The following is a 16171-nucleotide window of genomic DNA, read 5'->3' on the forward strand; positions in this document are numbered from 1 at the left end:
TATGATCAAAAAATGTACAGACCTGTATAAAAATGATAAGTTTTGACCTCTGTATGTAAATGTTTACGTACGTATGGCATGACCAATTGTACAGACAATCAAATTATTTATGAATAAAGTATATTTTTTAAAAAAAAAAGGTATCTCCAAATCGTTCGTTCTCCCTCCACTTTTGGTTGAATGCCACCATCTGCACACCTCTAACCTGGTACTCCTCACCTTTCTTTCCTACCTGCCTCTCCCCAACCCATGTCGCGCTATCACCTAACCGTGCCGCTTCCAACGGACCAGCCGCTCGCGCACCGAGCTGATGAGGTGGAAGCCATCACGTGCCGCGTCCCCGGATGTCCCGGGCTCCGCCTCTCAGGTGAGCGCGCAGCTGCAGTTCGAGCGGCTGCTGAAGGGGAGTGTCCCCGAGTGAGAGAGCGTTCTCTCGCTGGCCCGCCCGGTGTTAACACCATGAACAACAAGTTCGATGCGTGAGTCATTGGTTTCCCTTTCTCTATGTCCCACACAAACATTTCTTCTGAATCTTATCTCGGTATTTGCGGCCTGTCCCGGGACGTTTATTCATCTTTTTTTTTCCCCAAGACCTTTCAAATTGCCGCCTGCAGGGCCGCATTCGTGTTCGGGCTGTGGGACCTCCTGTGTGGCTCAGTGATTCCGATGTCTAACCGTAGCGAGGAGGCTCTTGTAAAACAACCAACCCTGAAATATCAGATGCTTCCATTAGTCTCTCCGTGCGAACTCATTTATACCGAAATCAATATATTAACATCTTCAACATTTTGAAATTAACATTGTTTTTCTCGTTTATGTTTTGTCAATAGGTTTGGCATAATTTGAAAGGACATTGTGTTTTTAAGGGTTAATGTTGCCGAAGATCTGAGTACCCTATAACTGCTTTAAAGCAAGACGCAATAACGTCCATAGCGGCTTTTTGGTTCTAGTACATAGATCGCTACATTTCATGAACAAATGCGGTGAATAATCCAAAAGGGTAATAGAATATTACCATTATGCTAATATCTAGTTGACTAGGAAACAAGGTGCTAGAAGCCATTTTTCAACCATACAACCATCTGGTATGAACTGCTGTGCTCTTCCAGCACCACTAATCCAAAATCTGGTTTGCAGCATCTGCAGTCATTGTTTTTACCTACCTGGTAATACATGCCGAGAAGCTTGAGTAGTTCCCTGTATTGGATTGGACATGGAACAAGTGAAACGTAGATTTACTGGAATTACATAAAATCAAAACGCTGCGGACGATGGAAATCTGAAACAAGCACCCCGAATGTTGGAGAAACTCGGCAGGTCTGGCAGCATCTGTGGAGAAAGAAACAATTAACGTCTCCAGTCGCATGACTACCTCAGAGTCCAAACATTGACTTCGGGCGGGATTAAACAAGTTACAGTTGTAGCTGCTGGAATTTAAAATATTGAATAGTCATTGAATTGAAGTTAACAGATATTAAAGGGAGTGCAGAGGGAAGTATTTTACTGAGAGACTGGAGTTAAGAATTAGACCTAGTCTAAAATTTTAAGCTAGGTCTTTCATGAATTATATTAGGGAACCCTTTGACATTTAAAAGATGGTAAAAGTTTGGAATAAATAACTATAAATAACAATTGAAGTTAGCTAAATTAAGTTTAAAACTGAGTTGATTGGTTTTTATTAAACATTCCAAATCACTAGAAGCAGGTTATTACATTGCTGTACATGGGAATTTGCTGTGTGGAAATTAGGTCACATTTCTTACATTACAAAAGTGACTACCCTTCAGAAGTACTTAATTTGCTGTAAAGCATTTTGAAATTGAGTGAATGGAGAAATGGCAGATGAAATTTACTGCAGAATAGTGCGAAGTGATTTGTTTTTATTGAAATCCTGCTGGAAGGCAGTATAAAATGAAGGGTGCAAGAGTAGGGAGACTTGAGTGTATACTATAAATGCATAAATCTGTCAAGGTTACGACAGGTTTAGAATATGGTTACTAAAATGTGCAGCACTCAAACCTTTGTCAATGAAGGCATAGAGTATAAAAGCAAATAAGTGTTTGAACTTGTATGAAACATTGATTGGATCTCAACTGATTTATTATGTCCAGGTCTGAACACCAGACTGTAGGGAGGAAGTGAAAGTATTAGAGTGCAGAAAAGATTCATGAGAATGAAATTCAGTTGCATACATTGAAAAAGTTGGGACTGAGAGGTTGAAATGAGATTCAAAGTTTGGGAGCAGATTTATAGCTTGGGTGCTCATTGTTGTGGTTCTGTTCGCCGAGCTGGGAATTTGTGTTGCAGACGTTTCGGCCCCTGTCTAGGTGACATCCTCAGTGCTTGGGAGCCTCCTGTGACCCGCTTCTGTGATGTTTCCTCCGACATTTATAGTGATTTGTACCTGCCGCTTCCGGTTGTCAGTTCCAGCTGTCCGCTGCAGTGGCCGGTATATTGGGTCCAGGTTGATGTGCTTATTTATTGGATGAGTGCCATGCCTCTAGGAATTCCCTGGCTATTCTCTGTTTGGCTTGTCCTATGATAGTAGTGTTGTTCCAATCGAACTCATGTCATCTGAGTTTGTGGCTACTAAGAACAGCTGGTCATGTCGTTTCGTGGCTAGTTGGTGTTCATGGATGCCGACCGTTAGCTGTCTTCCTGTTTGTCCTATGTAGTATTTTGTGCAGTCCTTGCATGGGATTTTGTACACTACATTGGGTTTTGCTCATGCTGGGTATCGGGTCCTTCGTCCTGGTGAGTTGTTGTCTGAGAGTGGCTGTTGGTTTGTGTGCTGTTATGAGTCCTAGTGGTCACAGTAGTCTGGCTGTCAGTTCAGAAATGTTTTTGATGTATGGTAGTGTGGCTAGTCCTTTGGGTTGTGGCATGTCCTCATTCCGTTGTCTTTCCCTTAGGCATCTGTTGATGAAATTGTGGGGGTTTCCGTTTTTGGCGAATACATTGTATAGGTGTTCTTCTTCCTCTTTTTGCAGTTCTGGTGTACTGCAGTGTGTTGTGGCCCTTTTGAACAGTGTCTTGATGCAACTTCTTTTGTGTGTGTTGGGGTGGTTGCTTTCGTAGTTTAGGACTTGGTCTGCGTGTGTGGCTTTCTTGTATACCTTTGTGGTGAAATCTCCGTTACGGTGTTCTCTGTACCATCACGTCTAGGAATGGGAGTTGGCTATCCTTTTCTTCCTCGCTCGTGAATCGGATTCCTGTGAGTGTGGCGTTGATGATCCGGTGTGTGTTCTCTATTTCTGTGTTTTAATGATTACACAGGTATCATCTACATATCTGACCCAGAGTTTGAGTTGAATTTGTGGTAAGACTGTTTGTTCTAACCTTTGCATTACCGCTTCTGCTATGAGTCCAGAGATGGGTGAAACCATGGGTGTGCTGTTGATTTTGTTCATATTTGGTTGTTGAATGTGAAGTGTGTTGTGAGGCACAGGTCCAGTAATTTGAGTATAGGTTGATCGGTTCCCAGTCTTGTTGTCTGTTCTGTATGTCCAGCAGGTTGGCTATTGTTTTTCTGGCTAGGGTTTTGTCGATAGAGGTGAACAGGGAATTCCTAGAGGCATGGCATTCATCCACAGATTCAATCAATAAGCACATCGACCTGGACCCAATATACCGGCCACTGCAGCGGACAGCTGGAACTGACAACCGGAAGCGGCAGGTACAAATCACTGTAAATGCTGGAGGAAACATCACAGAAGCGCTTCACAGGAGGCTCCCAAGCACTGAGGATGTCACCTAGACAGGGGCCGAAACGTCTGCAACACAAATTCCCAGCTCGGCGAACAGAACCATAACAATGAAATGAGATTGTTGGAGGCAGACAGAATCATAATGAATCTGGACAGAGTAGATAGGCAAAGCTATTCCCATTGGTAAAAGGATTGAGAAACCATGCAAATTTAAAGCACTGGCTGCACAATGTTTTTCCTGTAAGGACTATTTAGGATCTGTAATGCATGCTTGAGATTATGGTGGAACTAGGACCAATCAAGGTGTTCAAGAGTGAATTTACTTTTACAGAGAATATGTTCCGATTCATAAAATGATAAAGAATGACCAGGCACAGATTTCAAATGATTTGCAAAATAAGTAAATGTGATGTGAGAAGAAACTTGCTTATTTAGCAAGGGATTTTTTCTGGAATGCACTGCATGCACTGAGTCAGGATCAACTGACACACTTGAGGACAGTAGGTGTTTATTTAAATGGAAATAACATGCAGAATTATGGTGTGGTGGCTGGCGAATGGCACCAAATCATGATGCTCACCTGAAGAGTCAGTACAGATCTAAAGGATCTGTGTCATATCAATTCTATGATTCTATAATCCAAACCGACGATCAGATCTCTTCTTAACCTTTGTTGCTTAATAAAGAGTCTTGCATTCTTTAGTTTTTCCTCACAGAAAAAAACTTGTCTTATACATCTATTACATAATCTTGACATCTTTCTTTAACTTTAGGGTGACCAAGCCATGATACCACATTTTGACTTAGCATAATTTTCTATAAGTATACTATTACGTCTTTGATTTTGTACACTAACTGATTCATAAAACCTAGGACCCATTTGCACTGGTACTGAAGACACTAGTAGGACAAGAAAAAAAGGTTTTGTGAAAAACTCTGAACAGTTAGGAGCTAAATTAAAAAACGGCATATCTAAGCTAATAATCTCTGGATTACTATCTGAGCCACAGACAATTTAGCATAAACCAAATAAAGTCAAGGAGTTAAGTGCATGGCTCAAAGATTGGTGAGGGTAGAATGGCTTTCAGTTCATGAAGGTGCTGGTAATGGGGAGAAGGGAACCGTTCTGATGGGATGGGCTTCACTTGAACTATGTTGGGACCCAGTGTCCTGGCAAATTGAATAGCAAGGGCTGCAGAGAGGGCTTTAAGCTAACTAAGGTTTGAGAGATGCAAAGTGTAGTTTTACAAAACAAAAGGATATGATGGAATAACAGGTCAGTTATTTGGATAGCAATATTCAGCGCAGGACAGGAAACTACAGAGTATACATTGTAAAGAAGCAGTAAATAAGGTCAGAAGGGGAAAACATTTTTTAAAAGAGCAACATTAATGACTCTTGATTGTGCGTAGTAATTGAAATAAATAGATTAATTGACCACACAAATACATGTTAATAGGTATGATATTCTAGGCATTATGGATATAGTTTTGCATGAAGCTAAACATTCAGCGATACATGATCTTTCAAAAGGACGGGCAGGAAGGAAAGGGTGGAGGATAGCATTGTTAATACAAGGGGATGGAATAAGTACGATAGTAAGAAATTATCTTGAATTGGAAGATGTAATACCCATATGAGTGGACATTAGAAAAGAAGACCCTTGTAGGAGTAGTCTATATGTTCCCTTAGAGCAGCAATGTAGTGGGACAGAGAATAAATCAGGAGATAAGGAGAGCATTTAACAAAGGCATTATGTTAATCATGGATGACTAGTCAGATTGGCAGATGAAGCAATGAGTCAGAATTCATAGAGTGTACAAAGGACAATTTCCTGGAACAACATGTTGTAGATCCAACAAGGGATGAGGATACTTTGAGTCTGGTAATGTGTAATAAGGCAGGTTTAATAAGTTGTCTCAGAGTAAGAGATTCCCTTGGGAACAGATACCATAACATGGTAGAATTTAGTCTTCTGTTTGAGAGGAAGGAACTTGGTTTGGAAACAATTATGCTAAAATTAAATAAGGATAATTATAAAGGGATGAGGACAGAGGTATCTGGAGTCGATTGGGAAAAGAGTTTCATGGCAAAGACAGTTGAGGAACAATGGGAGACATTTAAGAAATGGTTGACTCACAGCAAAGACAAATTCCAGTGAAGAGAAAGGATTCTAGGAAGTGGATAAGCGGGCCATAATTAACCAGGAAAATTAAGGATAGCATTAGATTGAAAGAAAAGAAAACATAAGATATAGCAAAGATTAGTGGTAAACCAGAAGATTGGGAAGGTAAAAAACAGGAAAAAATAAACTTTATGTAAACTTGCTAGTATTATCAAAACAGACAACAATAACTTCTTTAAATATATAAAAAGAAAAAGAGAAGCCAAAGAGAACATAGGCCCCTTAAAGCATGAGGCTGGCGAGGGGGGAAAAAAGGGAAATAAGTAAATTTGAATAAATGCTTTTCATCAGTCTTCGCAGTAGAAGACACTAAAAGCATTCCAAAATTACTAAATTCCTAACTTCCTAAAATTACTATAAAGTTACTAAATATTAGTATCAAAAAGCTTCACATGGTCAGGAAGGAGAGATCAAATCCAGAGTAAGACACAGCGTGATTGAGTGTATAATTTGGAGGCAACATGCGAATATAGTGCAGAAAGAAAGAGTTGTGTTTTTAACTTGTTTTTTTTGGATCATAGTTTGTAAGATTTTTTTTTAACAGGATAAATTGAAGCCCAGAATCGGGCACCCAGCACAAAAGCATAATATCGCAGGTAAATTATAAGTTAATTGGTTGGTGATAGCTACTCATTTGACTATTATTATAGGTTAGTTTCAAATTGAAGGTAAACAGGTGAAATATTTACAGGCTACAAAGTATGAATTAAAGGGCAAGTATGATTTTTCAAAAAATATTTAGGAACTAAGTAATTAAAATAGAGATGCTGGGCCAGATAATGTATTATAACTACATAATATAATAAAGCAGAGGCAGTATCGCTTCATGATAGGGAAATTATGCCTGACAAATTTACTAAAATTCTTTAAGGAAGTAACAAGCAGGAGAGCTTTAAGAAAAGTGATAGATTTGGATTTTCAGAAGGCATTTGATAAGATAACCACACATTAGGCTACTTAAAAAGAGAAAAACCCATAGTGTTGGAGCTACTACATCCTCATGAATAGAGGATTGGCTAACTAATAGAAGACTGAGTGGGGGTAAGAGGGGGCATTTTCAGGCGAGCAATCTGTAACTAATAGTGTGCCACATGGATCAGTTCTGTGTCTGCATTTATTAACAATATAATGACTTGGACGTAGAAATTGAGTATACATACAACAGTCAAGTACGGGATGACACACAAAGTAGGTGAGAAGGTACATAGTGAGAATGAGACAGAATCTGTAGAGGGATATAGACATAAGTTGGCTGATGGAATACAATCAATTATTTTTCCCAGTGTGGGGAAATGTGAGGTTATGCACTTTGGCAGAAAGAATAGAGGGAGTGTCTATTAATTTTATGGAGAAAAATTGCATGAATCTATGAAATAGAGTGATTTGGGAGTCTTCATCCATGAATCATAAAAAGCTCACACTGAAATTTTGCAGGTAATAGGGAAGGCAAATGGAATGTTGGCTGTAGAAATAAATGAGGAAAGTGAGGACTGCAGATGCTGGCGATCAGAGCTTCCTGAAGAAGGGCTCATGCCCGAAACATCGATTCTCCTGCCCCTTGGATGCTGCCTGACCTGCTTTTCAGCTCAGTGTTGAAATAAATGGAAAGGAATATAAAAGTGTAAAACTAAATGGAACTTTTCAAAACACTAATGAGACCATACTTAGAATACTATGAACAGTTTTGGGCCGCTTATCTGAAGAAAGATGTACTGACATTGGAAGCAGTCCAGAGAAGATTCTCTTCAATACGACTGAACTCCCAAAACTTCTGAATTTATTTAATTATATTAATTGCCTTACAATTTGCCATTTGAAAGTCAATGAATATATTCTAATCTTATAAGAATTTTGAGTCTGTATTGTATATTTAACTGACACTCATCTATCTACTTAAACAACACAGAATAGAATGGATATTTATTAAATTGGGAACCAATACGAGACCAAGACTCAGGAGTTTGCAGTAACAGCAGGACACGGTAAAGAAGCTACCTGATGAAGGAGCAACTGCCGGAAAGCTAGTACTTCCAAATAAACCTGTTGGATTATAATCTGGTGTTGTGTGATTTTTAACTTTGTCCACTCCAGTCCAACACCGGCACCTCCATATTGTGGGATAGTCATTCTAATCATAAATAGCATATTCCAAACTTGCCTTGACCATTGGGTATTATAAAATTATGGTTTGAACAGTAGAAGGAGCAGTTAACTTAGAACAGTCCCTGTGAAATTTTAATTGCAGTGGCTTTGGTTGCATTATTTATTGAAGAAAATATGTGGAATTGTTTTGTCAGGCAGACTGGTTAATGTTGCATTTGCTCTCGCTGCTTGCAGCATTATATGCCAGACAATTTTGTAAGCAAAAATAAGTATGCAACATATTGGTACAACTATTACTGATTTCGTAGAGTTGAAATGGATCGTTATGCTGTTGCTAAATAACACTCTTAACCCATACTAGACAATTGTATCAAACTGTTTCTTCATTTTGTAGTTTAAAAGATGATGACAGTGGTGATCAAGATCAAAATGAGGATACCCACACACAGAAAGAAAATGAGAAGGAAAAGACAGACAAGGAGAAGACCCCAAACAGTACCAAACGAAAGGTAAGAACATCGAGGCACACACTGAAACAGAATGAACAGCCACACAAAATGAAGACAGACCACTGGACCCGAAATGTTGACTTTGCTTTCTCCCCATAGATGCTACCAAACCTACTAAAATTCCACAGCAATTTCTATTTTTGTTTCAGATTTTCAGCATCCATTCTTTGTTTTTGTTTGTTTAGCCATACAAAATGTGTTGTTGAAGGAACAGCCAGCTCACAGTCAGACTCTGCTGAATAAAAGGACAAAATATTGACAGCTGATCTGTGGTGGGTTCATAGATAGTTTTACTTGCCTAATTACTGTGGAGTAATTCTTAAAGTTTGAATGGGATAACTGTTGGATGGTGAATTATGACCAACTAAATATGGTCTGTAATATGCTACAGAGCAGGAGGGAAGCAATTGGATCAAGAAGCTTGACACCACCTAGGACAAAGCAGCCCGCTTGATTGGCACCACATCCATAAGCATCCACTCCCTCCACCACTGACGTTCAGTAGTAGAAATGTATATTCGCCATAATGCATTGCAGCAATTCACCAAAGATCCTCAGATAGCACCTTCCTAACCTATGATCACTTCAATCTAGAAGGACAAGTGTAGCAGATACATTGGGATATCATCCTGACTTGGAAATGTATTGCCGTTCCTTCACTGTCACTGGGTCAAGCCCTCGAATTCCCTCAGTAAAGGATTTGTGGTTCTACCCACAGCAGGTGGACTGCAAAGGTTCAAAAAGGCAGTTCACCACCACCATCTCAAGGGCAACTAGGGGCATCCCACAAATAAATTTAAAAATTGAATCTTATTCTTGCATTGGGAGTACTGTTATAAAAAATAATTTCCATTCTTCTATTTATGTTCTAAATTAACTGTTGGAATGTTAGTTACAATACAGTGTTTAATTTAGAATATAAATATAAGGATGAAAAGCTGTGCAAATAAGAATGTGGTCATGACTAGTCTGATACTCATTTATTAGATCCTTTTTTCTCTCAAGTTTTAATAACAAAGTAGATGAATGTTTCCCTGTGCATTTATGCTACTACTATTGTGTTGATTTAAAAATAATTTCCATTTCAGTGACAGAAAAGGAACTTCACTTTTATATTCAGGCTTGTATAATGTTATTTTGGGAGTGTTATTAAAGATGTCCTTGATGTGAAGCATAATTACACGTAATGTGAAACCAGTTTAAAAAGTAATGAAGCAATCTGGTGAATTCAAAATTTCCAAAACTTACTTTGCTTGTTTTATTTTAAGTCTAGAATTGAAAAAAATAATACTTAACTGCCAGGCAGCTGAGCTCTGGGATTTGCTGACTACAAATTACACTCTAGCTACCAAAATGCAAACTGCCAAAATACAACTTGTAAAGACCATAACTGAAATGAAAAAATAGGCGTGTTTTAAAACCAAAAGAATATGAAGTTATTGCTGGACTTCTGAAAACAATTCCTGAAGCTCATTGTGTGTGGTGTTTGCATGGCTACTTTGTTCAAGCAGTGGGGGAAACTGTACACAGCATGAAACTGGGATTGGTGGAGAGACAGTGGAGATTGAGAAGGATATTGATGTGCAGAGTAAGATTTGGCTGATTAAAAAGTAACTGATTGGTTTGTGAAATTGTGACCTGATATGGATGCTAGAGATTGTCAGCCTGATGATAGCTCTCTGGTTCACAGACAACTGCACAGCTTATGGGTGTGAACAATACAGTGAGAAGCCTTTGGACTGCTGGAAGGACAGGTGCTGAGTGTGAGACTTTTTGCAGTAAAAATACCTGAAGCCTAAATAGAGTTTTAATTCCCACCAATTTACTGTACGTTATTGCATTTAAGCAGTATCTAAAAAAAGTTTGTAGTTAGTGTACCAGTTGTCTTGTATCTCTTGTGAAGAAGAGAAAAGAGATTAAAGAACAAAAAGTCCTGGCAAGCAAAAGGATCATTTCAGCAAACCCTGTGGATTGATGCTATTGAACAATGATTTCCAGTCTTATAATTGGAAGTGCAAGTTTTCAGAGTGCTGCTCCTTCATCAGGTAGCTAGTTTCCAAATAAACCTGTTGGACTATAGCCTGGTATTGTTATTTTTAACTCTGTCCACCCCAATCCAGCACCAGCACCATCACATCAGGATTTCGTCTTTTATTCACCTCCGCCCATGAAACCCAAGTTTGTTTTTGTTTGTCTGTGTCTGTCTGTATATATGTGTAAGGGTTTTAAAGTTAGGGGGAGTGATGTTAGAGTTGTAACTAGTAGAGCAATATGTTGATTGTTCATAGCTGTTTATTTGTGATTAAAGTTCACTTATTGGTAATAAACTGTAGTTCTTATTAAGTACAGGAACCTAGTCAGTAGGTTCTCTCAACTTGATTCCAACAGGCATGTGAATTGTGGTCTTTGCATGCTTTGATTAGATTATTAATTTGTTTGGCAACCCCAGAGTATTGGGGCTTGAAAATCTCTGCACTTTCCGAAGGGCATCATAACAAAGTAAGTTAATTTAAAGTGTTAGAAGGTACCAACAGTGTATGAGTAAACAAGGAAGAAACCTTTTTTTAAATGATGTCATTTAAACAAAAGTATTCGTTAACAAATGTCAGAAAAAAGAAAGAACTACTAATCTACAATGTGATATAAACTCCACTCCTTTAAAACCCAAATAGACACACACTCATTCACAAATAAGACAGACAAAAAAACAAGCATAATATTTGGCAAATATTACGGGTGGAAAAAGTGGACAGGAGAAAGGATTTCTGTAGATCAAATGTCCAGATGACGATAGTGAGTTAAGTTGTCTCTCACAGTTCTTTTGATTTTATTAATGTTGACATGGTGTGTGGAGAGTGATGGATGTTCTTCATTTTGATAGTTGATCAGGTCGACCTTCGTTTTGTATGAGAAGTCTTTCTTTTGAATTACTTGGGGTTTTATTTTTGTCTTCTCCTCTCACAGAGAAGGGAGAGAAATGATTTTTGTTGCTGGCTTTGGATGTTTCTGGCTGCGCTGCCTTCAAGTTTTTAACAAATTGCAGCTCAAACAAGTTGAGGGCTGTCACCAGGCAATTTTTCCTGAACTCAAAGACTCCTGATACTGCTTTATCTCAATAATCTATCAAACCCATTGCTCCAGAAGCAACATAGTCTCGTATAGCTGCAAATGTACCACACAACTTAGATTTTTGATTCAAATTGCAAAACACTCTATTCATATTTCAGCTATATAGTAGTGTCCAACTTCCATTCAATTTATAGTCCAAAAGGAGAAAATATGCAGTCCCTTATATTGACTAGAAGTATGACCATCTAAGAAAAAGAGTGTGACTCTTTACCTCCATTTTGAAAACATTTGCTGCACTTTCATTTTAATATGTTATTCATTGCAGGCAGTGGTCCCTGGTCCAGGAGAACACCCACTACAGTACAACTATACATTCTGGTATTCCAGACGTACACCAGGGCGACCAACCAGCTCTCAGAGTTATGAACAGAATGTTAAACAGATTGGAACATTTGCATCTGTAAGCACTCTTTTTTTTTGCTATTTATGCTATTACAATAGGAAGTATTTTGCTGCCGAGTTTTCTTTACACTTATTTTGTTCACAAAAAAATTTAGGATAATTTGTTGGAAGAAAAATACATCATTAGAAAGATAAAAGCAGTTATAAATACTAAGTAAATAAAGAACTGGTGGAGGCTTAAAGCCAATTGCTTCATTGGATTTGCCAAATTCTTTCTAGGCAGTGTTGCCGAGAAAGTTAACATTTTTCTGTGATGGGAATGTATGCTGCACCTTTATTTCAATTTGTTTACGTGTTTCTCGCTCTGACATTTCTTAATATTTTCATTAATATAAATTTTAATTTCAGTGGACTAATTGTCTTTATTGAACATTTCTAAATAACTTGAATTGACATAGCACAATAAAAAGATAATGAATCTTTTGCCTTTGTAATTCTAGTTATCAGTTACTCATTCCTAATCTATTACTATTTTAAAACAACACCATCCATCGCTTAGATGGAAAGTTCCAAGTCAGTTTGGAAGAAACCAAGGAGATATTTTGCTCTTCTAATATGCTCTCAAAATAAAACCGAAAATGGTTGACACACTTAGGTTATGACATCATCTATGGAGATTAACAATTAATGGTTCAGGTCTGTAACCTTATCATAAGTTTTAAGCAAGGGGTGGATGAAACAAGCCTAAAAGGAAGGTCTGTGATCTGGCGAAAGTCAGGAATTCCTCAGCCATTCCCTTGCACTGTCAAAGGGAATGTTGATGGGTAAGAAAAGAAACAAAAGTTGTGCCTCTGACAGGTTTATTGCTTGACTGAAACAGATGAAACTAGCAAAGGAAAGCAATCAAAATGGAGCACCAAAATTGTCAGAAGTTTGTAGGCCTCATGTTCATTCTGGAAAGCTGGAAAGTGCTTAATTAAAAGATGAAGTGCTTTTCCTCAACCTTGTGTTGGGCCTTTCTTGAACAGTGCAATTGGCCAAACAAACAAATATTAGCAAGAGACAATTAAAATGACAGGCAAGCGGAAGTTCAGTCATGCTTGTTGAGTGAACTTTGGTGCTGCTGAAAGTAATTGCCCAATCTGCATTTAGTCTATCCAATGAAGAGAATTTTGAATAGCAAATGCAGAATGCAAGCTTCTAATAAGTTACATGAAGAACATGGAAGGAGAGTTTTGGATCTCTGAAATCTGGCAGATGGTATATAGTGTGGGGAAAATGAACTGATCCACTATCACTGTCACAATTAAAATGTGTGTGATTATAGTGAATGCTAATTTGTCTTTAAAATGAACAAGGAATCATGCAAAAAGTCACATAACTGTACATGTAAATTTCAGCTTGTTTTGGGACCAGACAGTAGTTGTCTCAAGAAGAAATCACAGGGCTTTTTGAAATTTTGTGAAATGTTGAAGGGTAAATAGAAAGACCTCGAGAGTAGTTTTCCTGAAGGTATAAATAGCTCTTTCTATCTCACCACAACCTGACAATGAAAGTTAATAAAGAAAATGACTGGGGCAGATTTAAACAAAATAGTTAATGGGTCTGTACCTCCAGTCTAAGTCAACTGAACACCGAATATAGAAGCCTTATTTGGTAGTCTTGTGATGGGCTGTGAGAAGCTATCTTGGTTAGATCCTCCCAGGAAGTACTCTGAGCAGCACCATCAGAAAGAAGATGCTTAGGGAGCTGGAAGGAGGTAAACCAACAGGACTGCTATACTGAACCAGACAAAGTGCTACAACTAGCAGTGATGTAAAAGCAAAACACAGGAGTCTTCATTCCATCCCAGAACCTGTTCTGCTCAGTGTGAGCATCATCCAACTAACTGTTTGACTTTAGTCATCACCACATCCCATTTAAGACTGAAGTGAAGAGAATTTTTTTCCTCTGAGAATCTTTAGTCTTGGGAGTTCTCTTCAGAAGAGAGTAATGGAGGGTGTGACATTAAATATATGGCAAAGCTGGGTTAAATAGATTTTTGAGCATGAAGGAAGTCAATTGTCACGGAGGAGGAGTTTGACAGATGAGAAAATTAGTTGTATCTACAGTCTGCCATGTTTTTATCAAATAATGGTGAATTATTGAGAACTCAAATGACCTCCTACTGTACCTAATTCGTGTGAATTGTATCATGATTCTGTGGGGCAAGGGGAAGAAGTGACTCAAAAATGTGGTGAACATGATCAAGGACCCTATTAGCTGTAGTGGCAGGGGAATCCTTCTTTGGTTTGGGAAAAAAAAGAGACATTGAATCAGTAGAGATGCACTGGGGACAAAGGAACTGGGAAAATGAAACCGAATTCTTACAATGTGTAGAAAGTGAGAAAGTGTAGTCAAGATAGCTTTCGGACCAGTGGGCTTATAATAAATATTAGTTGCCAGAAATGAATTAAGAGAAGTTAAGGAAGGGAAGAGTAAAATATGAGACATAGCTCTCAAACCCTTTTGAGGTCCTACTTGTATTTCATATATTTTTGTCCTATCTGAATTTTCACTCTTATTTGACTATGAATTAAATTGGAGATTGTTTGAACAAATCCTTCCAGATGATGATGACAATGTTTTCAGTTATTACTGTAAGTTCAAAAGTAAAACTCTCAGTCTGACCTGAAGTGGCAGCAAACAATTTGCTTGTTTCAGGATGCCTTGTCCAATGCCCTGTGAAAATGTGATTTAATTTGTGGGCTGGCTTTAATTGTGAAATGATTGACATCTTCCTTAGTGTTTGATCAAAAGGTAAAGAGGGATAGAAATAATTGATAAGTTGGTCTTGCTGTCCTTCTATTTGGCTTCGAAGTGGGATTGATATCAAAGAATACTGAGGAAGACCTTTAAAACATTTTTTTTAAACCAAAGTTGCAAATTGCAAACATACTGCATAGAATGGTGAAAAACTTTACTACTTTTATTGTCTTGGAAAAAGGCACAGTGCTTTTAAATATTGTAAACTCGTTAAATTTACTGATATTACTCAATTTTTCATCTGTTAACCTTCTGAGTAAACTTCAGTTATAACGTTCAACCTAAATGTGGGCTCAATATGGTGTTTTCCAATTAGCAGAGAGATCAATAATGTGTAGTGATAGCCTATGCTATTTTCATTGCTGATTACAGTACAGGTTTCATTCTATGCTTGCAATGTGTTATCCTGATTTATATACCTGCAGTTTGCTTTTCCAGAATGCATTACAAGTAAGATCATGTTGAGTTTATTAAGAGAAAGCTCTCGTCTGCAGTGAAAATTAATGCATTAAATATGAGGAGACTGTTGCATCTGCACTGAACATTTTGTTTATTCACTCATGAGACATAGGTGTTGCTGCTTTATTCACTCATGAGACATAGGTGTTGCTGGCTGGCTAGCATTTATTGCCCCTTCCATATTGTCCTAAGAAGGTAGTGGTGAACTGCCCTCTCGAATTACTACAGTCCATGTGCTTTTGGTAGACCCATAATGCCCTTTGGGAAGGAATTCTTCAAGTCTTGAGTGACCTTGTACTTTTGCTCTGCTCCACATTCCTGACAGCAGACTCCCAATTATCTAATATTGTAGGGATAAACTATCCCCAAGCCTCCCAATTAGATTCCAATCAGTAACTCACTCCCAGGTATCTGTTATATAACACCCAAACCCTCTATTACATTCTAGTCTGTAATTCACTCCCAGGCATATGTCATTCTATATTCAAAACACACCCAAAACCCTCGATTGGTGGATACCTGCTATTCTATATAGACAACTCTGTAAGTAACAGTTGAGTTCCAATCTGTAACACATTCCTGGGTACCTGTTATTCTATAGGTAAACAACCCCCAAACACCTGTAAACGGTTATAGTAAGGCCCAGAAACCAGTGTTAATTGATCCTATTTTATTGATAAATTTATAATTAAAATTGTTAACTTAGTACCATAGGATTTATATGTTACTTTTTTGTATGTTTGATCCATTTAATATTTGTCATTTTCTGCTATTTGCTGCTTTTATCCTTTTCATCACCTTCCAGGACTGTCTGGACAGTTGAGGTCTGTGTTGCTATGGTTCTCATTGTGGCAAACACCCAATTTGGCATTGCTTTTCCTGTTAAAGAAAATTGCCTGTGCTCATTCCATACTGGCATTTTTCAAACCATC

General features: G+C 38.1%; 1 protein-coding gene across 2 annotated transcripts in view; it reads left to right on the forward strand.

Moving 5' to 3' along the window:
- The first annotated feature begins 350 nt into the window (after positions 1–350).
- The window catches only part of eif4e2 (eukaryotic translation initiation factor 4E family member 2), a 37594-nt gene continuing 21773 nt past the window's right edge, over positions 351–16171 (forward strand). The window contains exons 1-3 of one of the 2 annotated variants that reach the window (XM_043702382.1): positions 351–479; positions 8390–8504; positions 11899–12033. In XM_043702382.1, the coding sequence (XP_043558317.1) occupies positions 460–479; positions 8390–8504; positions 11899–12033 (270 nt within the window). In that variant the 5' untranslated portion in view covers positions 351–459. The remainder of the gene's footprint in view (positions 480–8389; positions 8505–11898; positions 12034–16171) is intronic. The other variant, XM_043702381.1, reaches the window with a different exon arrangement.

Source organism: Chiloscyllium plagiosum, chromosome 13 (genome assembly GCF_004010195.1).
Source record: "Chiloscyllium plagiosum isolate BGI_BamShark_2017 chromosome 13, ASM401019v2, whole genome shotgun sequence".
Taxonomy (NCBI): Eukaryota; Metazoa; Chordata; class Chondrichthyes; order Orectolobiformes; family Hemiscylliidae; genus Chiloscyllium; species Chiloscyllium plagiosum.